This window comes from Planococcus citri, chromosome 3 (assembly GCF_950023065.1).
Source record: "Planococcus citri chromosome 3, ihPlaCitr1.1, whole genome shotgun sequence".
Classification (NCBI taxonomy): domain Eukaryota; kingdom Metazoa; phylum Arthropoda; class Insecta; order Hemiptera; family Pseudococcidae; genus Planococcus; species Planococcus citri.
Window position 1 is genome coordinate 68,042,308 of NC_088679.1, and position 23,901 is coordinate 68,066,208.

A 23,901-nucleotide genomic window follows, 5' to 3' on the forward strand; every position below is an offset into this window, starting at 1 on the left:
TTCCTTAGGTTTAGTTGAACAACTGTTTCAGTTGGAAATGAAAAAATCTGAAATTTTACTTTGATTTTGAGGTCTGCTGCAATAAATATGATTGAGTATAGGTATGTCAGTTTTACAAAAATGTTTTCTGAGGTCAACATTTTTCAGAAAGCCTTGCTTTTTTGTTCCAAATTTACCAAAAAAATGATCAGTGGCTTGCCAAAATTACGAAAAAATTTACTTTCCAATTGCGAAAAATCCAGAACTCTACTCTGTTGTAAAAACTAAAAACTGTAGATAGTCTATCTGCCGTTTTTGTAAGAAATTGTAATCAAGCTTCTATCAAAGTTTGATATCAAAAAATTGAAACTGTTGAAAGTTAAAAAACAGATTTTTTGGCAAAATTTTTCCAAAAAAAGTTTTTTTTTTTTACTTTTTTTAAAATCAAAACTGCAAAAATTGCAAAAAAAAATGTTGTTGCACCGCTGCAGCCAAAATTTTCAGAAAATCTTGCTTTTTTGTCACAAAAAATTGTTTTTTTGTAAGAACATAAACTTTTAATAATATCTGAAATATGTTACCTATAACCATACAAAAGGCATAATAAATGTAAAATTATTACATAAAAGACGTTTGTGTTATTTTAATAGGTATTCGTAAGTAATAAAGAACATTTGAAGATTTTTTCTATTCTCTAAGAATGCACAGTTTTTGAGTTATTCACCAAAAATGAGGGAAAAAATCAAAATTTTACCAAATTGACCGAGAAAGCTGAAATTTAGGATGTACCCTATTTTCGACATGCCAAATCGATTGGAAACTGTTTCAAACCGTTTTGAACAGTTCTAGAGCCTCCAGCAGATTTTTAGAACTCGAAATTTTCACAAAATTTCATCAAAATGGAGTTAGAAAGCTGAAATTTATTCTGCAAACCAATTTCAATGCGTTAAGAAGTACTGCAGGTAAATTTCAAGTCGTTTTGGAACCTCCAGCGATTTTTTAAAAAATTACTGGAGCCTCCAGCAGATTTTTGAAACTTGAAGTTTCCCCAAAATTTCATCAAATGGTGATGGAAAGCTGAAATTTAGTCTACACTCCAATTTTAACACCCTCTAAGGACGACTTCAGGTAGGTTCAAGTTATTTTGGAGCCTCCAGCGACTTTTTAAAAATTACTGGAGCCACTATGTAGATTTTTGAAACTTGAAAGTTGAAATTCCCGCAACATTTTACCAAATGGAGCTGGTGTAAGCTGAAATTTACTTCGCAAACTAATTTGAATGCGATATGAAGTCGACTAGACATGGTGGTTTCAAATGGTTTTGAAGCTTCCAGCTACTTTTTCGAAATTTCTATTTTCCAAAAAAACGCCATACGACCTTTCAAAAAGTCGCTGGACACTCCAAAATTAGTTGAAATCCACTAGCAGTCGACTTCGTAGCGTATTGAAATTAGTTTGCAGAATGAATTTCGACTTTCCATCTCCGTTTGATGTAATTTTGGAAAAATTTCAAGTTTCAAAAATCTGCTGGAGGCTCCAGTAATTTTCAAAAAATCGCTGGAGGCTCCAAAACGACTTGAAATCCCCCTGCAGTTGACTTCGTAGCGTATTGAAATTAGTTTGCAGAGTAAATTTCGGTTATCCAACTCCATGTGATGAAATTTTGTAGGGATTACGGGTTCTAAAAATCTGCTGGAGGCTCCAGAATTGGTCAAAACGGTTTGAAATAGTTTCCAATCGATTTGGCATGTCGAAAATAGGGTATATCCTAAATTTCAGCTTTCTTGGTTAATTTGGTAAAATTTTGATTTTTCCATTCATTTTTGGCCTGAATTTGATTTTCAAAAATTCACCAAAAATCGAAAAACGTGCTTTAGCACTTGAAATTTTGACAGGTGATGAATTATGGGTATGATTTATCGTTACGACAGAATAGGTGAATCGCACGACAGAAAAGGTGGTCTAAACAACAGGCCCGACAAATAAAAGAATTGCCCGACCAAAAAAGAAATTGAACGACAGAAAAAAAAATCACGACAGAAATATCTGTTAACACGTCTATTTTTATTTATATTTTAATCCATCAACACGCATATTTTTACCAAAAAAGTTACAAATTGAATCAAATGAAAAAAAAAAAAAAAAAATAGAAATTTTCATAAAATGATAGGTGGGCACTTCTCAAAAAGTGGTAAATTTTGTGTAGGTACACAGCAAATTTCTCAACGGTTTTAGCATGATTTTTTTTGGTCTATGCAGGCATCACCTCCCTCACATTTTACACCTGGTATTGATACTTTTACGAGTAGTACTCCTTTCATTGTGTACATTCGATTTTATGCCCCAAATGTCCTTTGATTTGTATGTCACACGCCATGTTTTTGAAAATGAATGTCATAAACTGTCATGAACTTCATTTCTTCTTGAAAAAATTGACGCATTCTCATTAACTATCATAGAACACAAAGGTATATTATTATTGTGCATCTGCAAATTGCAATCTCAATAAATTCATAGGTACTCAGCTGTAGCTCACATTTCACATTTGAAAATTGTCACACAATTTTTGCAGTAATTTTAGAGTAATTTTTAATCATTTTTGAGCATCCCAAACTAACATTTTATTTATCGCTTTTTCGTGTATTTTCTGATATGAAATTAGTCCTACATTTTTCTGTCGTTTAAAATTTTATTCTGTCGCTTAGACATGCTTTTTTGGCGGGAGGAGATGTCGTGATCTATAATTAAAGATAGTTGTTCTGACTTATTATTTTGTCGTTGAAAACCTGTCGTTGTAAAGACCTAAGTTGTCGCTACCACAGCATTTATTGTCGTTTGCTGTTGTCGTTCAAACACCCTTTTCTGTCGTGCGATTATATATTTCCCATGAATTATTGACTGATCTTTCGATTTACCCTTGTACGGCTTGAAAAATTCTGTGCAAGTCTTACGTTGGAACGCAAAATCTGCGATTTCGGCTGACCTGTCAATTAAAATGGCCGCCATTTTGTAAGTAGGGCCACTTTTTTTTTGAGTACAAGGATTAGAAATGTTCCTTAGGACTCCCCCTTTAATAGAAAAGTTGTCCCGGATGATCAACGGGGGGGGGGGGGTGCAATAGATCCTTAAGCGGGCTCCCTGCCTAGTTTTGCCATCACTTCACTGCAAAAAAGTGACCATTTCCATCAAGAAAATGATTATTTCACGAGTTGTAATTCAATCGTAGTACTTTCATTTCGATAATTCAATGGACTTCATTTTTGACCTCAAATTCGAGTTCAGCGACCCTTTAATTTGCATTATTCGACTCGGTTTTAAAAGAAAAAAAACAATTCCCAAGGTCGAAAATACGTTTTTCTCATTTTTTTCAAAGCTCGGTTGATCTTGAATTTCAAAGATAGGTAACTTGTCCATGTAACATTTTTCGTTGCTTAAAAGTCGTATCCGGTAATATCCAAATATGAAGTTTTGACATCCACTCACCAGACACTCTGTATCACTTATTATGTAGAAAAATAATTACAAGAGCGACTGGTGTGCGACGAAATGCACCATATGGTGTCGAATAAAGCGATGTTGACGACATTTGTTCACATTGTTGTTAAATACGCATAATTCTATTAAGTATGATCTTGACCTTTGTTTCTAGCTGTCACTTCCTAATGAATAAAGCATTCACTTTATTTCAGTGCTATACTCAAATTGTAAGTTGTGCTTGCGCAGTTGTGAAAATGAATACTATGGGTGTGTTTTATAACAGCGCTGCGCTGATTTTAATAACCTTCGTCTCATTTTTCACAGGTGAGTTTTGCTAATAAAAAAAAATACCTTTAATCTGGTACCTATGAATAAAGTATAAGTAGGTACTTATTAAGTATGTAAAAAGTGTACATGAGGAGGTTAGTATCAAAGTGAGACAAACGTCAACAAAAAAAACAAAAAAAAACTCCACAAGCATACCCCTGGTTATGGATCTGTAAAATTCATTACTTTTTTTCATGGATAAGTACGTGTAACTCAAGTACGATAAGTATATCTACATAGGTAACATGTTTTCTTCAATTTCTTTTCAGTTTCTTACTCTTCGCCTGCCGTATTCGATGGATCATCAAAGGATGTGATATCTAATAATACTGAGTAAGTCAGAAGGTGAAGCCTTCAACAAGCTTTTTTTTTTTTTTTATCAAAAGCATAATATTTTTCCCTTATTTGTTATTCTCCTTGCCGTCAAATACCTAATAAAACTAGGTTTGTACATATGTATAATTAATAGGTACCTACCTATGCTTTTTATTTTGTTATCAGCGGTTCTTGTGTCAAACTTCTGTCATCACCAGACAAATCGATTACATACCACTGCATTGGAGAGTGTTTGGAATCTTGTACGATTTTTGACAGAACGGTTTCTGAACATACTGTAGCAAAAATTTCGTGTAACCCTGGTTATTTTTCATTGAACGATGATGGAAATAATGAAACCACATCAGTCTGCATTGAAAAGAAATGGATTCCTGCGCATGTTAAATGTCACAGTAAGCCAGATTTTTAAATAAAAAGTGATCCAAATAATGAGTTTATGTTTAAGTAGGTGGTACTGGTTTAATTGAAAGCTATATTCAGTGTTGTCAGTTTAAAACAGCACCGTATGTTTAAAACGTTTAAAACACTGTTTTAAACGTCGAGAAAAAAACAGACAGTGTTTAAAACAAAATTCTGTTTAAAATGGTTTTTTTTTGTTTTAAACAGGTTTTTTTTCCCACTACAATTTCCTAAAAAAAACACGTTTTTTTCCAATTTCTGGTTGAAAAAGTAGTGAAATTGAAGGAACTGAATTTTCAGATTTTCATTTTTCTTCCTATACTTTTTTTTAAAGGAAATTTTTGGGTTTTGATTTCAATTTTTAAATATTTATTGAGCCTTATAGCTATTTTATGACATCGCATCTCGAAAGTTGATGAATGGATATCCTATATTTGAAAAAATAAATCCAAAACAAATGAATTTGTGTTAAAAACGTGTTTAAAACCTATTTTAAACATGTTTAAAACACATGAGAATCCAGCAGTTTAAAACCCTGTTTTAAACGAAAAAAACGTTTTAAACAAAAAAAACCGTTTGTTTTGTCTTTTTTTTAAAAAAACCGTTTTTTTTCCAACACTGGCTATATTTTAACTATACTTTCTGCTTGTAGAAATGTGTGACAAATTATACTCAAATCAATTGAATGTCCATCTTGAGTGCTTCCAAGGTAACAAATCTATCCCATGTGAAGATAAATCATTGATATCCGGCTCGAGAGTTCGTTCCACTTGTAAATATGCACATAAATATGACAACTACAAGAACACCTATCAAGAAATCAACTGTGGAGAAGATGGGAAATGGGATGCTGCTCTGATTCCTTGTATTTCAGGTAATTGAGTATAGCCTATCGTGATTTACAGGTTATCCAAAATAGTAGATTTTGCATTCCAACATATGGACTCGTCACACGCCGGACAATTATTGAGCAAACATTTTGATAGGTATAATGTAGGTATGTACTTTTAGGTTGCGAGAAAAACCCGGAAAGTCGCTATGAGCCACCATGGCACGTGATGATCTTGCATAATGTCTTGGAAAAAACGTAAGGTTGTTTTGGCACCATCATAAGCCCTCGGCTGATTCTAACAGGTAAACAAATATTCAGTGCATTTAAAAAAAAAAAAAAAAAAAAAAAACATTTAACGAGGATTATTACAAACAGAAGGAGATCTTAAATAAGTAATACTAGGGTGTCCGCTCCCTGGGCTGCTCCGCAGCCCCGACCCCGACTCGCGACCCTCCCCCTCAAAAAGTTGAAAATATTTCCCCTGAAAGTTCAAAATTGTTGATGAACTGGCAATGGTTTTCTCCAATGTAAAAAATCCTTGATCTCAAGGTTTCCATTTTTAGTTTCAGTTTTCGATTCAATTGCAGTTTTTCTTTATTTAGATGTCGTTCAATTTTCTTTGTTTAAATTCACGTTTATTATTATATTTTTTTCTTTTTTTCATGTTTTACTTTCAATTTTTTGTCTTCAGTTTCATTTTTGCACTTTTTCTTGATGTCAGTTTTTCATTCAATTTTAGTTTTTTTTTGTTTTGAAATCTTTCATTTTTTTTCTCCAATTGTTTTTACATTCATCATCATCATCATCATCATTTTTTCTTGTTTTTATTCATCAATTTTTAACATTTATTCTTCTACATTCCTTTTTCATATATCTCGAATCATTTTTTATTGGATTTATCAAATTCCCATAACTTTTCTGTTATCATTTTTTATTGTTTTATTTTTTGCTCATTTTTTCATTTATGCATTCATCATGAATTCATTTTTATTCTTTTTCAACCATATGTGATGGTTCATACGAAAAGGTTACCCCAAGCGAGAAAACCACGTTTTAAAGTTTTTGAAGCGTTTTTTCCATTTTTCAAAAAGTATTTTCATTAGCAATATTTCAACATATATTGAAAAAAAAAAACAAAAAAATTTTTTTTAAAAGATTTTTCTTGGAGCTACCTCACTTTGGAGACATTTTTTACAGGTTAAACGTCAAGATAGCGAACTGGCGATGGTTTTATCGTATTCTATGGTCAATTTTACATAAAAATAGCAAATAAAAAAATTCATTTTTTTGGTTTTTTTGGTGGGGGTAACCTTTTTGTATGCCACGTCACATACATATTTGTTTTATCTCACTTCAATACATTTTTTTTAGGGTTAGGCATAACTACGTTTTTGTTTTTACATTTTCTTTTCTTACAATTGTTTCCTAGTTTTTCAGTTTTTTCAAGATTGATGCGGTTTCAATTCAGATTTTGTTAATTCATTAATTTGTTTCTTTTCTTTTATTCCTTATGCATTTGTTTTCCATTACTTTTCATGACTTTTACCTTACTTTTTATTTTCGTTTTCAATTTTTTCAAATGTCCGTATTAATTTTCTTCATTCTTTCTGTTTTTTTTTTCTGGTTTACTTACTTTCTCAATTTATTTACCTATATACTTAGAAGTACCTACATACTCTCATTCTCAATTGGTATCTTTTTCCTTTGTTTCATTTTATTCAGATTTCCTCACTTCTTCAAAAATCATGAATTTTCGAACCAAATGAGTAGTTAGAAGGAGAAATAGTCGGTTGCAAAGTATAAGCTGGATGTTTTGCATCATTTTGAATTTTGATGATAAGAAAAATGCCTAGCAAATGAGAAATATTCGGCCGCGAAATGAAAGCTTAAAATTACAATTGTCCAAAATTGTACATTTTTAATTTTTTGGGCTAAAACTAAAAAATTTTGGATTCTAAATGTTTCATGACATATCTACGCGCCATAAGGAAGATTTTAAAACAAAAATCAGCAAAATCGGTCCACTGGGAGAGGCACACGGACTGGACAAAGGTTTTCAAGTTTCTTTTAATATATATAGATATCTGTCTCTGACTTCAAACAAGTTACTTACATGACATGTTCAGGGTACATATCTCTACAGTAAGATTAGGTACCTACCTACCTACTCTACTTATTTTTTATAATATGTATCTACCCTGTGGGCACGTTTGGCACTTTAGTGCCAGTATTTAACATTGCGTCAAATTGAGACTGGTACGCAATGCAAATGTTCAGTGCCAGTGCCAGTGAGGAAAAATTATGAGGAAGTTTGAATGCCGATTCTAGTAATTTTTCGCTGCAGTGTTGCCTGGGTAGAGAGTCGTTGAGTGTCTTTATCTCCAATTTCCTGTTTTCCCGCCTTTTTTCCAATGAAATTTTTTGGCTCCGGCTGGATTCGAACCCGGGTTCCTTGCGTGGCAGTCCGATGCTTAACCAACTACGCCACCGCGTGAGACATAATTTGATCGCGATGAAGCGACTGTTATGTTGATTGCTCATTCATTTTGAGCATGCATCACAGCACTTTTTAGACACTAGTAATTATTTTTTGAAGATTTTTTTTGTCTCTAAAATTATTACCTATCTTACTGGGGAAATTTTTAAATTTATTCAATTCCAATTTCCAATTTTTTCCTTAAAAAAAACGCAATTTTTTACAATATTGTTTTTAAAAAGAAGGGTTCCAATTTTTCGTTTTTTTTTTCAATAAAAATTTTTTAGGGTATAAACCTCAAAATTTGAAATATTTTTCAAAAAAAAAGAATTTTTATTGGTTGAACATTTTTTTTTTGTGAGTTAGAAGCATTCACTGGAGCTTACATAGGAAAAAGTTGCAATGAGGTTTCAAAGCAAATTTTCCTAATATTCAAAAAAAAATAAATGAAAATACCTATTATTGATACGTAGGTAATGCTGATCTTAAAAACTTTTCTTGAAGATGAGTTTTTTTTTCAAAAATCATAGATTTTTTCAAAAAGAATATATTATTTTTTTTAAGTGAACAACAAAATGAGTAGGTAAGCATAAGTTTAAAATTTTTTTCTCAAAAAAATTTTCAAGGATAAGGGCTTAAAAATTTTAAATATTTAAAAAAAAACGAATTTTTATTCATTGGAAAAGCGCCTGTTCTTTTTTTGAAAAGAAAATAATTACACAATGAAGAAATTTTAAAACTTTTATTTCTTATTATGTATACCTACTCGTATGATGTTTTTTTGGATGTATCGCGAAAAAAAAGTTGGAAGATTTTGAAAAAATTCAGCGGAGACCTCCATTTTAGGTTGAAATTCACTCAGAAAAACTTTCAGTTTTGGAGGTTCCCCTGAAGGATGGATATTGACCCTCAAAGTGGGAGAATATTCAAAAACCCTTGGGTTTTCTGCTCTGGCCCCTACCCAACCTGTTTTTTGGAAAAAATTGTCCTGTTCCAAAAGATAGAATTTGAGATTCTGAGTGGATCTTTCTGCACACCAGCACCACTCTCAGTCTTTATTGAACAACCCTCGTATATCCGCGGTTTTAGGAATAAGCGTTTCAATGTTTTAACATAATATTATGTACCTAATTAATGCGAAATGTTTGCGAAGAAACAATTCTCAAAATACAAATTTATCCAAAAATTGATTTGAAAATTTCCAATCTCTCAACAGAACTATGAAAGTGCTGATGGATTTTAAGGTTATAATCAAACCACCCTACCACAAACTTGATTTCAAACTTTTGATGCATAACAGTTTTTTAAAGTCAATTTTAAATTAAAATTCAATTTTTAAAAAATCTAAAATTTTGCGAATTTTTTTATTTATATTGTTCAATCAAAGTTTTAAACAACAAAAACTTTTTTTGTTGTTTAAAACTAAAAAATTTAGACTTGTGTTATTGAAAAATTTCTCCAGTGCCAACATTTTACACTGGAGTGCCAATGCCTGACACTCCAGTGTCAAGATCTGACACTGAGTGCCAGTGCCTGACACTCGAGTGCCGACACATGACACTCCAGTGTCAAAATTCGACACCGAGTGCCAGTGCCTGACACTCCAGTGTCAAAATCTGGCACTGAGTGCCAATGCCTGACACTCGAGTGCCAAAATGTGACACTAAGTGTCACATTTTGGCACTTTTTCGCTGGCATTGCGTCCTGACTCCTGAGTGCCAAACGTGCCCATAGGGTATGACTTGGTGGTGAGCTTTTAAATGATAGAAGTTTCTTTGCTTTATTACTTCGAGCTTGTTTTGTGATGTTTTCAACTTGAGAAATTCTTTTTTTCATTTTTTGAAGCAGTTCCCCAAGGCCCAAATGTTACTTGAGCTTGGGTGCTCTTCTAGTTTCATGAACTAAAATTCTTCTATTATCCACTGTTTTTTGCTGTCTAGTGGAATCCTGTTTATTTCTTGGAATGGAGTTGGGTTACAAAGGAGATGCTGATCCACAGCACTATTCACTTCTGGTGGCCAGATTCCCCCAGTACCAACGTTTATATGAGGTAAAGAATCAGTATACAAAAATTATCAAGACATGTACAAAATACATGTATATGTGAATGATTTTACGTTTGATGTACATACATAAATTATTGTTGCAGATAGCTGAATTTCAATATTTCAATCAAACCAAATTCGTCTACAGCGTGAATCGTAGCCTAACGCCGATGATCGTAGTTCTGAAAGAAAAACTAGATTTCAATTCTTTCGTTTCACCAGCTTATTTTCAATGGGAAAATCCGAGTAGATTGGATATGTGGAATGGAACAGCAAAGGTGAACGTTTATATTGATTTAAAAGTATAACTAGGTACTTTTTCAACCAGGTACCTACTTAATTTTGTTATGATCATTTTTTGTTTCTTAAAATGCATTCGTATTGCATTAATTTAATTTTCAGGTATCCAAAAATCGGCTCCTAACATCAAATGAGTTCAGTACTCCTTCTTTAATTGAAACATTGCTCACAAGACCAACCTCCAACAGCGTTAAATTCTCAAGCCATATTGCGTGTAAAGAAAGATGGACATACCCATATTTAGCCATTTTTTGGGGATTTGTTTTAGAACAGAACTCTGTAGGAGTCGATGAAAGTTTTTTATACGATAAAAATTTTATGTGCCTAGAGTATGAAAATGAATCACAGCCTTATATTGGAAGTGGTGTGGTCGTCGAAGAAAATAATTGCAATTTTATTCGAGGAATCATGGGGTTCGAATTAGATGTAACAAAAAGTGTTTACAAAATCAATGAAACTCTACATAGTAAAGAATTCGAACTAGCTTTCAAGTGTGATGAACCAATTCCAGCCAATTTAACTCAATTTGAGGAACGTATAAAATTCTTTTGTAATGTGACTAGCCGTGTGGCAAAAACAACAGAAAACACAATTGGAAATAAGCTGTACAGGCAGCCGAAAATTGCTGCATCTATTGATATAGCTGACTATATAGGTTGGATTAAAACGGTACGCGATGAAATTGAGAATCAATAATTACCTACCTAATTATTTTTGCAAGTGATGAGAAATTTAAAATACTTATGTTGTTAAATTTTAAGCATACCACCAAAATGTATAAAATAATTATATATAAAGAGCTGTTTGTGTTTTTAATAATTATGTGAGAAGGTTAAGTAGGTACCTAGACCTACATACATCAAACAAACTTGTCAAGAATAAAATTTTCAACAACTTTACAAATGATTCATTTTTTTCTAAGAATGTCCAGTTTTTGAGTTATTTACAAAAAACAGAAACACTGATGTCAAACAGTGTCTGTCACAAACACTGGTTTTAAACAGTGTCTGTCATAAACACTGGTTTTGAACAGTGTCTGTAACAAACACTGGTTTTTCACCACCTTCATAGAAGAGTAGAAGGGTTTCTTAAATAACTATTTAAATAAACAAAAAATACAGAGTTTACAGTCGAGTACTTCAAATAATTTTTATTCGATACCTAATATGAATTTACACGAATGAAGTGCCAAAGAAGATGGAAGTAACTCGTTTTACTTCTGTAAGTAATAACACGTAACATAAGTTACCTAGGTACTTATACAATATTGAAATTTAAAGGAAATAAGTATTAGGTGCGACAAAATACAGCAATAGCCTCGCGATTACAGCTAGCAGGCAGGCAGGCACCAATTATATCCATCCATGTGTACCGGATTCACTTCTCATCGCTATCTTTCTTCGGGACACCATTCCCTCCAAATAATCGATTCCACCAGGATGTCTGAAATAGAGATGACATATTCATATTTCATATACAAAATGGGTGCCATTTATCGGCACAACAGATTAAGTGATTTGAACGACAGAAAATAAGTGTATTGCACGACAGATGCTAACGTCTCAAAACAATTTTTTAACTACAGAAAGAGTTTTCGACCATTGCACGACAACAAAAAACAAAAATTCAAGTGCACGCCAAAAAAACCAAATGCACGCCTATGCTTGACGAATTGAATGAAATGCATCGACGACTTTAGTAAATAAACGACAAAATTCAGATAAAAACGACGAATTTATTAACAAAATTCTTGAAAATGAAAATTTAAATATTGAGTGACATAAAAACGATTTTTTTGGTAAGATCACTTTTTGGCTTCAAAACCCATTGTTTTTTTTTTTTAGAAATTTTCAGTTTAATGTTAAAAAAGAAAAGAAAACAAGCCCGAGCAAAGCGAGGGCAAAAGCTTTTGAAAATTTGTGATTTGAAAAGTAAAAAATACTGTTTTTCTTTAATCATGGGCCCTCATTTTGCCAGGCCCTTTGAAAAGCTCGGGCCCGGGGCAAACTGCCCCGTTTGCTCCCCCCGACAGCCCTGGATGCTGACGAAGTGTCTGATGGTTTCACTGAACTCATATCTACAGCTCCAACAACTGAGATGGCATTTGCAGATTACCTTTGAGACCACTACATTACAGAAACTGCGACTTTTCCACCTAATATTTGGGCAGCTGAACCTGATTCTTCTTCTCCAACAACAAATGCAGTGGAGAGTTTTCACTCGCATTTCAACGGCCAATTCTACCACCCACATCCAAATATTCATGCTGTTACTGACATCATGCTGCAGGTACAGCAAGAGACAGATCTCAAAATTAATTCTATTAGACAAGGCGCTGCAAATTATGTCAGGAAAGAAATGAAGGAGAAAGAAAAATTTCTGAGAACAACTTTGGAGCGATACAAAAGTAAAGAAATTAGCATCAGCAAATACTTACCTATCTATTTTGGGACAACAACGTCACCCTACTTCCCTTTAAATTTTTAATCAATCGTAGGTATGTACCTACCTATGTACTTACTACCAGGGCTGCATACTGATATAAGTACCAAAATACCAATACTGGCAATACCGGCAAATTTTGAAACAATTTACAAATACCGTTTTACCAATACCAATTAGCAGACAGATGAAGTACCAATTTACAAAATACCAATAAAGTTTTTGAAAAGGTATTAATACCAAAATACCAATACCAAAATATTTTTCAATTTCAATGGTATATTTTGGTATTGGTATTTTGTGGTATTTTGAATTTTTTGATTGATTACAAACTTATAAATAAAATAACTAATAAATTACTCATATAGAAAAGCTTGTAAGTGATAATGATGAACCTTGAATTCGCAAATTGAGGTGTTTAAATAGAAAAAAAAGTGTTAATTTCTAAAAAAAAATAAGAAAAACTTAAGTAGGTAATTATGGCATAAAAACATACTTTTTATTCAGTATTATATTGGTACAATACCAATATGACCAGATAGGCTTACCAAAAAAAAAAATCCACAACATAATAAAATACCAATACCAAAATACCAAAATTCGATATCTGTATTGCAGATACCATTTTGGGAACTGTATGCTAAATACCATTACAAGGAACCAATACTGTTTATGTTAATTGGTATGCAGCCCTGTCTGTCGCTACCACTGGTTTTTAAATAAAATTGAGAACTTCCACTGATTTAAATGGCGTCTGTCACTACCACTAGTTTTAAACAGTGTCTGTCACTACTACTGGTTTTAAACAGTGCCTGTCACTACCACTGGTTTTGAACAGGGTCTGTCACTACCACTGGTTTTTAAATAAATTTGAGAACTTCCACTGATTTAAATGGTGTCTGTCACTACCACTAGTTTTAAACAGTGTCTGTCACTACCACTGGTTTTCAACAGTGTTTGTCACTACCACTGGTTTTAAACAGTTTCTGTCACTACCACTGGTTTTGGAGAGGGTCTGTCACTACCACTGGTTTTTTGATAAATTTGAGAACTTCTACTGATTTAAATGGTTTTTTAATAAATTTGAGAACTTCTACTGATTTAAATGGTGTCTGTCACTACCACTGGTTTTTTAATAAATTTGAGAACTTCCACTGATTTAAATGGTGTCTGTCACTACCACTAGTTTTGAGCAGTGCCTGTCACTACCACTGGTTTTGAACAGGGTCTGTCACTACCACTGGTTTTTTAATAAATTTGAGAACTTCCACTGATTTAAATGGTTTTTTGATAAATTTGAGAACTTCCACTGATTTAAATGATTTTTTAATAAAGTTGAGAACCTCCACTGATTTAAATGGTTTTTTAAAAGATAAATTTGAGAACTTCCACTGATTTAAATGGTGTCTGTCACTACCACTAGTTTTAAACAGTGTCTGTCACTACCACTGGTTTTAAACAGTTTCTGTCACTACCACTGGTTTTGAACAGGGTCTGTCACTACCACTGGTTTTTTAATAAATTTGAGAACTTCCACTGATTTAAAATGGGTTTTTGATAAATTTGAGAACCTCCACAGATTTAAATGGATTTTTAATAAATTTGAGAACTTCCACTGATTTAAATGGTGTCGGTCACTACCACTAGTTTTAAACAGTGTCTGTCACTACCACTGGTTTTGAACAGGGTCTGTCACTACCACTGGTTTTTTGCAGGGTTGTGCCGTACAATACACCATGTAGAATACATGGATATTCTACACGTAGAATAGCATGTGTAGAATAGCCTGGAAAAAATGTAAAATGCGTAGAATGTGTAGAATGCGTAGAATGAATGTGCAGACAATTTTTTTTTCGAAAAACTTTTATTTTTTCCATCATTTAATTTATAATCAGTTTACATAATTAAAAAAAAGAAAATCCAAATTCACATTTCACATTTCATTTGCTGGACAAAAAAGTTGAACTTTCATTTTTCAAGGCAAATTTTCGCTAAATAAACAATATTTGGCTTTCAAATGTGTGATTTTGCTGCATTCTACGCATTTTACACCATTTTACGCATTCTACGCGCATTCTACACATTTTACGCATTTTACGCATTCTACATCAAATTTTACGTATTCTACACCAAAATGTAGCAGATGCCCAACCCTGGTTTTTTGATAAATTTGAGAACTTCCACTGATTTAAATGGTTTTCTTAATAAATTTGAGAACTACCACTGGTTTTAAACAGTTTCTGTCACTACCACTGGTTTCGGACAGGGTCTGTCACAACCACTGTTTTTTTGACAAATTTTAGAACTTCCACTGATTTCAATGGTTTTTTAATAAATTTGAGAACTTCTACTGATTTAAATGGTGTTTGTCACTACCACTAGTTTTAAACAGTGTCTGTCACTACCACTGGTTTTAAACAGTTTCTGTCACTATCACTGGTTTTTTGATAAATTTTAGAACTTCCACTGGTTTATGTGATTTTATAATAGATTTCAGAACTTCTACTGGTTTAAATGGTTTTTTAATAAATTTGAGAACGTCTACTAATTTAATTGGTGTCTGTCACTATCACTGGTTTTAAACAGTGTCTTTCACTACCACTGGTTTTAAACAGTGTCTGTCACTACCACTGGTTTTAAACAGTGTCTTTCACTACCACTGGTTTTAAACAGTGTCTGTCACTACCACTGGTTTTGAACAGGGTCTGTCACTATCACTGGTTTTTTAATAAATTTGGAAACTTCCACTGATTTAAATGGTTTTTTAATAAATTTGGGAACTTCTACTGATTTAAATGGTTTTTTAATAAATTTGAGAACTTCTACTGATTTAAATGGTGTCTCTCACTACCACTGGTTTTGTAATAAATTGGAGAACTTCCACTGATCTAATTGGTGTCTGTCACTGCCACTGGTTTTGAACAGTGTCTGTCACTACCACTGGTTTGAAACAGTGTCTGTCACTACCACTGGTTTTGAACAGGGTCATTCACTACCACTTGTTTTTTAATAAATTTGAGAACTTCCACTGATTTAAATGGTTTTTTGATAAATTTGAGAACTTCCACTGATTTAAATGATTTTTTAATAAAGTTGAGAACCTCCACTGATTTAAATGGTTTTTTAAAAGATAAATTTGAGAACTTCCACTGATTTAAATGGTGTCTGTCACTACCACTAGTTTTAAACAGTGTCTGTCACTACCACTGGTTTTAAACAGTTTCTGTCACTACCACTGGTTTTGAACAGGGTCTGTCACTACCACTGGTTTTTTAATAAATTTGAGAACTTCCACTGATTTAAAATGGGTTTTTGATAAATTTGAGAACCTCCACAGATTTAAATGGATTTTTAATAAATTTGAGAACTTCCACTGATTTAAATGGTGTCGGTCACTACCACTAGTTTTAACTTTTAAACAGTATCTGTCACCACCACTAGTTTTTAACAGTGTTTGTCACTACCACTGGTTTTGGACAGGGTCTGTCACTACCACTGGTTTTTTGATAAATTTTAGAACTTCCACTGGTTTAAATGGTTTTTTAATAGATTTGAGAACTTTTACTGGTTTAAATGGTGTCTGTCACTACAACTAGTTTTAAACAGTGTCTGTCACTACCACTGGTTTTAAACAGTGTTTGTCACTACCACTGGTTTTGGACAGGGTCTGTCACAACCACTGTTTTTTTGATAAATTTTAGAACTTCCACTGATTTAAATGGTTTTTTAATAAATTTGAGAACTTCTACTGATTTAATTGGTGTCTGTCACTATCACTCGTTTTAAACAGTGTCTTTCACTACCACTGTTTTTAAACAGTGTCTGTCACTACCACTGGTTTTAAGCAGTGTCTTTCACTGCCACTGGTTTTAAACAGTGTCTGTCACTACCACTGGTTTTGAACAGGGTCTGTCACTACCACTGGTTTTTTTAATAAATTTGGAAACTTCCACTGATTTAAATGGTTTTTTAATAAATTTGAGAACTTCTACTGATTTAAATGGTGTCTCTCACTACCACTGGTTTTGTAATAAATTGGAGAACTTCCACTGATCTAATTGGTGTCTGTCACTGCCACTGGTTTTGAACAGTGTCTGTCACTACCACTGGTTTGAAACAGTGTCTGTCACTACCACTGGTTTTGAACAGGGTCATTCACTACCACTTGTTTTTTAATAAATTTGAGAACTTCCACTGATTTAAATGATGTCTGTCACTACCACTGGTTTTTTAATAAATTTGTGAACTTCCACTGATTTGAATGGTGTCTGTCACTACCATGGGTTTTAAACAGTGTCTGTCACTAACTACCACAGGTTTTAAACAGTGTCTTTCACTACCACTGGTTTTAAACAGTGTCTGTCACTACCACTTGTTTTAAACAGTGTCTGTCACTACCACTGGTTTTGAACAGGGTCTGTCACTACCACTGGTTTTTTAATAAATTTGAGAACTTCCACTGATTTAATTGGTCTCTGTCATTACCCCTGGTTTTAAACAGTGTCTGTCACTACCACTGGTTTTAAACAGGGTCTGTCCTGTCACTGCCACTGGTTTTTCAATAAATTTGAGAACTTCCACCGATTTAAATGGTGTCTGTCAGTTACTACTCACACATATATTTTTAATCACGCCTGCCAATAGGCAGACAGTCCTAAGCCTGTGAAAGTGAGAAGGAAAATATGTGCGCAAACGAGTTGTACCTACTGTCCCTATATGTCTTCAAGTTTCTTCTGCGCAAACCACTTGCAGCCGCCTTGACAATCCATTGAATTTCATCGTTGTTGATAGCCAAAAAACACTCAATAGAAATTACCCTTCAAATACGAGTAGGTACATTAGATTATAATTACTGTAATCGATTTAACCAAGTATCCGAAATAAATAACTCGTTCATTCTTTTCGCTTCAATTAGATACTCGAATAAAGTACGACTATTCCTATAAAGATATACTATGGATTCATGGCTTACCTGAAACAAAAAGTAAAAAAAAAACATAAAATTAATCGACCATTAGTTTGATTTTTCATTAGTACATATTTATAATACGAGTAATCTCGCAAAATAACCTCCAATTCTATCTGTTTTTATGAGACTTAAGCAGTAAGCACTACCTATAAGTAGAGATAATTTACGTATCAAGTACCTACGAGTATAAAATTCGTATATATCCATTAATGTGTTTACTTTTAAATTGCACCATTAAGATTCGCTGATAAGCTTGTCATTTTTATGTCAAGTCTTCGCAGTTAGCTGCAAAGTAAGTTCTTGTACAGATTTGTACGTATTCTATTTGTAATTAACGTAGGAAGAAAGTGAAAATGCAACTAACGCGATGAAACATTGAGGGTTCATGGACTACCCGCACCCTCGGCCCCTTGGTGTCTCGGGGCTCCTGGCGATCGCCAGGTAACAATTACCAAAATTGACACGATCAGTCACCCTGTTCAAACCCATTTTATTTTTAATTGAAAATTCGAATTTCCAGAATGCTGCCGGAGCCTCCAAAACGGGTCGAAAGCATCATCATTCGACTCAATAATTACAATTACGTCACAGTGTGAATTTCAGCTTTCCTTCTTCATGTTGAAATATAGAAATTTTGAATTTCAAAAATTTGCTAGGAGTTAAAAAACTACTCAAAAAGGCTCGAATCCACATCCAGTCGTGTTGACAAGTCATATGAGTAAATAAGAAATAATCTCAATGCCAACTTTCTAGGAAAATAATTTTTCTATTCAAATTTCAAAGATAAGAGTCTCGTGGTCTTAAAGTCATAATCAATAATTATTAACTCAACATATCTTAATTCTTTGATATAATATCGATTAAAAAAATCGTTTGATACATCCTTACTCTAAAACAACAGAGTGTGACACAGTAATTAAATTGAATCGGTGAGAACAGAAAGGGGCTAGGTAAGTCCATTTTCGCAGTTTTCAGGAATAACAAAAAACTGATTTATTCGGAAATCTAAAATTTTTGATAAACATGCTCAAGGTCATTAAAAGAGAACCCCAAGACACAATTTTTAGCACAGTTTCGAAAAAAAATATTCACTTGCGCCGACGCTGTTGCTGCCTAAACAAATGCGACTTAGACCCTTTCTGCACCCAATCACCAAAATTTCTCTTGAAATTGCTCGGGCACGAATGGGGCTTGATTGTACATCTTGTAAGTACGTCAATTAGACTGATATCTCGTTTAAATTGACCAAAAACCCCTTGAGGTGTAAAACTTTTTGCCGAATTTCTTTTTTCAGTACAGAGATGTTTGTTATTTTTTCAAGGAATTCAAAAAATTTAACAAAAAAGGTCATAAATGCAGATCCGCCCTTTTTCTGCGCTCAAATACCACTTTCCCGACAGTTTTGCGGAAATCTGACATCACCAGTCGATCCGCTGTACTTTGAAACGCCCATATCCGTGAAAAAACTTTTTTCCGAAAATGTGACTTGGTCCCTTTCTGTTCCCACCGATTCAATTGAACTCTGATTTATATTTATGATAATTAAATAATATGTACCTAATTATTGTTCTAATCAATCACTCTGTACCACACTCATATAAAAATTCAAACAAATTGGTTTTTAGGGAAACCTACTAGGTAAGTAATTGATATAGAAATAATCTACCTGAGACTGAGACTCCTTCATTCTGCTGATTTCGGCTTGTAGCATTTCAATTTTATGGTCAGCTTCACGTTTTTCTATCTCCGCTTTAAGGCGTTCTGCCTACATATTTTGCATTCATGAATTAATAAAAATATCTCCATTACAATTTGCAACATTTCATGACATTTAAAAATTTAATTACCTAGGTATGTCATTTATAGAATGTTCACTTACCTCCAATTTATCTTTCAAGGCAAACATTTCCTGATGATATAGAATGCCACAGCAAGTATCTGGTATTGCAAAGGAGACGATAAACTAATGTACACGTCAAAATATGTTTTTTCAAAAAGAAGCCAAGATTATGAATACTACAAACTACTAGCAAACAACCAACACGGACCTCTGTCTGTATGAGGTGCGTTATATTAGATTTTGACTAGAAGCGAGCAATTTCGTTCACTTGTTCGGAACGTAGTTGTTGAATTTTAGTTGCATTAAAGCGTACAGCATATTAGACTATATTATTCTAATTTCTAACCCTCAAAAAAGCGATTCTGTAAATCAAATCGGGGAAGTGAAATGTTTTGCGCGGAAAATAGGCTTACGGACGAGCTCTTGCTAAAAAAAGCAATGTCCCCAGCGCTGGACCCGCTTATTTTCGAAATTGGGGCCCAAATGGGGCAGATTTTGGGTCCGTAAATCATTCGAGGGAAGTGTGGGGACATTGCATTTTTGGATAGTGTTGGTATCGTAGATGAAAAATATGAAATGTCCCCAGCCCCCCAAGCGCTTAATTTAGGCTCACCCCCCTTTCAAAATTTCGACTTTTCAATAAAAATTCATTAAAATGCGAGAAATGAATATTTTTGGATGAAATTTTGTATACTAACTAATGATGGCATGAAGAAATCATATCCGGTGAGTTTTGGTTTTTGCAAGCCCCAGTTGGGGCTGCAGGAGCACCCCCACCCCCCAATTTTTAAGTTGGGGTAAATCGTCGATATTGGTGTCATTTTCATATGAAACGACCATGCTGATGACGAATATGAAGTCAGATTTGAGACAACACCACTCAGTGCTTAGGAATGAGGAGATAATGCATGTGAAATTGAGTAATGAAAAACTGAAGAAAATAGTTATTAGGGTCTCAATAGTATATTCCGCTCGATCATGCTGTTAAAAGCGATTTTATGATTGATTCTTATTCTAGACACTATTACAAAGATATTCAGCCTTTGTGGCCTTTTACTCGTATACTCTCCCCCTTTTTCCAAGCCGCCCCCCCATGTTACAAACTGAGATGACGTATTGCCTTCCCTATGGCTGGCTTCCACAAAAAAATCCAATCATATGTACTATTGAGACCCTACTAAATAGTACATTTCTGAACAAAAAATGAAACGAATGATGGAATATGTTATACAAAATATGTAATAAGAAAAATACTGAATGGAACCTAACAAAAAAGCAACGAATGGAAAGAATACAAGTGACTACGGAATTCAAAAAACTGATAACATAATACAAAGAAAAAAATAAATCAGTAAATAAGACGGTAACAACAGTTTTATAAATTCGGATGTATTTGATCAGCTGCATATTCTGAAGGGGTACAGTCAAAAATATAATTTGTAATCGTCAAAAATGTTTTACAATTTTTTTTTAAAAAGTTGATTCTATAAACTTACTTAGGTCGTACATACCACCCGAAATTCCGAATGCTAATTCTCTATTGGGCATTTCCTGATTTGGATATTTCCCAAATAGGTACTTACCGTTTTCCTAAATCCCAAATGACTACTTTCCTGAATATTTTTGTCCCGAATTTTAAAATCCTGAAGTAAATTTTCTCTGAATGGCGAATGCAAAAAATCGAAATATTTTTTGTTTCTTTTTATGGAAACGTGTAAGTAAGCTGTCACCGATTCGGAATCTCAGGGCTTGTACTCAATTACCCTCCCCCCTCCCCCCTCCCCCTCCCAAAAAAAGTTGACCAATTTCAACCATCTTCGGAACACGATTCCCAATTCAATCGAATTTTTTCAATACACCACACCCAATCTCAAATGCCCTCTGTTTTCCTCTACACGCTGTGAACCTGATGTCGCATTTACCTGTTTCCCAATTTTTCGCACATTCTTCAAAATGTTTAAGCTGGAAGGGCATTGAGAGGAGAGAGCTTGCAACCTTGAAATGAATAAGTGAATATTCGAACTCAGCATCTTCGGAAACTAAACAAATGACATGCCACAAGTCATTTTTTCAATTTTTTGAGAATATATTGAAGATATTTGGGAAACATACGTACCTACTAGTGGAAGAGGAGGGGAAGGTCAGAGAGCCCGGATCGGAAAATTGAGTAAATTTTCGAACTTATAGTACCTTAAATTAGTAACAAATTATTGATATGTATGTCACTTCATTTTCAAAGATTTTTTGTATTTTTATCAAAATTGCGAATTCTTGTTCCTTCAAAGGGTGTATAAAGATCCCATTTTGAAAATCAACTAGTTTTTTGAACAGAAGAAAAGAAAGTGTAAGAGGGTAAAATGACTTAAAGCAGTGATTGGTAATGTGAATTACGATGGTTGCTATTGTGTTGTTTCCAAGAAATATCCCTTAGAGTATTTCTACTAAATACTCACCGGAATACCTCACATGCTCGGCTAGGGCGTGAGTAGGAAATGGTTGCTTTTACACTCTTAACATATGATCATACACACCATAAATAATAACAAGTTATACACAAGAATAATATTTAATGTGTGCAATATTAACAACACGTTACATGATTAGTACATAAGCAAATGTACTAGTTAACATGACACTTTCTTAAACTAAATATACACACGTTGGTGTTACACACTGTGGTGTAGGTTTGGATAAGTGATCTCCTCTGGCAAGGAGATCTAACTTATTCACACTGATATGTGCAAGTACTTACCCAGAGTGGCGACGAGTAGATCATCACTCCTTCTCGTCTATTAATTGGTTTCACTAATAACTAACTAAAACTAAAGCACTAAATATAACACTTAACACTCGAGAGTAAAACTTATACTTAAATGACTGCATTAACCCATTAACCGTGAATAACATACCCGCGTGCACTCGGATACATTACTGGCGTTCTGTACTCTCGTCGCTTGGCTCGTATGGCTAGCTGACGAGAATACAACGCAGTGTTGCCTTAGTGCAACGCAGTGTTACCATGTGGGCGAGCCCTATACATACCACGTACGGCATAGTAGTATATCACAAAAGTGTCGACACTCATTCGTTGAAAGAGAAATTTTTCGGGATTTTGAGAAACAAAGGATTTGGGAAACATCCCATTCAGGAAATGTGCATTTGGGAGCTCGAATTCGAGAAAATGAACGTGAATCCATTGGGTAATTCCATTTCAGACTTGGGTTATGCCATAATAAAAAAAATAAACATTTTGGTAGCACTCTAACGATATGATTGGATTTTTTTGTGGGAGCCAGCCATAGGGAAGGCAATATACGTCATCTCAGTTTGTAATATGGGGGGGGGGGCTTGGAAAAAGGGGGAGAGTATGAAAGGCCACAAAGGCTGAATTTCTTTGTAATAGTGTCTAGAATATGAATCAATCATAAAATCGCTTTTAACAGCATGATCGAGCGGAATATACTATTGAGACCCCTAATAACTATTTCTTCAGTTTTTCATTACTCAATTTCACATGCATTATCTCCTCATTCCTAAGCACTGAGTGGTGTTGTCTCAAATCTGACTTCATATTCGTCATCAGCATGGTCGTTTCATATGAAAATGACACCAATATCGACGATTTACCCCAACTCAAAAATTGGGGGTGGGGGTGCTCCTGCAGCCTCAACTGGGGCTTGCAAAAACCAAAACTCACCGGATATGATTTCTTCATGCCATCATTAGTTAGTATACAAAATTTCATCCAAAAATATTCATTTCTCGCATTTTAATGAATTTTTATTGGAAAGTCGAAATTTTGAAAGGGGGGTGAGCCTAAATTAAGCGCTTGGGGGGCTGGGGACATTTCATATTTTTCATCTACGATACCAACACTATCCAAAAATGCAATGTCCCCACACTTCCCTCGAATGATTTACGGACCCAAAATCTGCCCCATTTGGGCCCCAATTTCGAAAATAAGCGGGTCCAGCGCTGGGGACATTGCTTTTTTAGCAAGAGCTCGTCCGTAAGCCTATTTCCCGCGCAAAACATTCCACTTCCCCGACGATTTGATTTACAGAATCGCTTTTTTGAGGGTTAGAATATAGTCTATATAGCTCTTAGAGCATTAACAACAATTTTCGTACCTTAGGTTATGGTTCGATATTTAATTATACAGTCGTGGTGTTTGCATGAATAATGACTGATAGTTAAGAGTAAATTTTTTTTATTTTTTTGTGGTCCATTCAAGGATCACCCCCCCCCCCCAACATTTCAAATATGTACTTGAGATTTCAGCCCCTCCTTTCATTGGTGTACATTCGATTTTATACCCCAAATGTCCTTCGATTTGGCTGTCACACGCTATGTCTGGCAAGTACGCTACAAACTTGTACATATGTGTATAAAAAACTAACGGGCGCATCATTTTTTTTGTAATGCCATCATCACGTTCGATTGTGTATGTGTAAGAAGTACGTAGGTAGTAGGTACAGG

The 23,901-nt window shown here is 34.0% G+C and overlaps 1 protein-coding gene and 1 long non-coding RNA gene across 2 annotated transcripts; one reads left to right on the top strand and one right to left on the bottom strand.

Annotated features, from left to right (window-relative positions):
* Nucleotides 1–3,653: 3,653 nt before the first annotated feature.
* On the top strand, nucleotides 3,654–11,074 carry LOC135838461 (uncharacterized). Its single transcript, XM_065354099.1, has 8 exons — nucleotides 3,654–3,780; nucleotides 4,053–4,116; nucleotides 4,285–4,511; nucleotides 5,171–5,392; nucleotides 5,530–5,652; nucleotides 9,767–9,876; nucleotides 9,976–10,149; nucleotides 10,274–11,074. Exons 6-8 carry the CDS (start codon nucleotides 9,790–9,792, stop codon nucleotides 10,865–10,867), a joined length of 855 nt encoding a protein of 284 aa, XP_065210171.1. The 5' UTR covers nucleotides 3,654–3,780; nucleotides 4,053–4,116; nucleotides 4,285–4,511; nucleotides 5,171–5,392; nucleotides 5,530–5,652; nucleotides 9,767–9,789; the 3' UTR covers nucleotides 10,868–11,074.
* A 220-nt stretch (nucleotides 11,075–11,294) lies between these two features.
* LOC135838463 (uncharacterized) lies at nucleotides 11,295–19,648 on the bottom strand. The gene is made up of 3 exons (XR_010557415.1): nucleotides 19,462–19,648; nucleotides 19,249–19,347; nucleotides 11,295–11,614 (listed from the first exon to the last, which is right to left on the bottom strand). It is a non-coding gene; the product is annotated as an uncharacterized LOC135838463 (long non-coding RNA).
* Nucleotides 19,649–23,901: the final 4,253 nt, after the last annotated feature.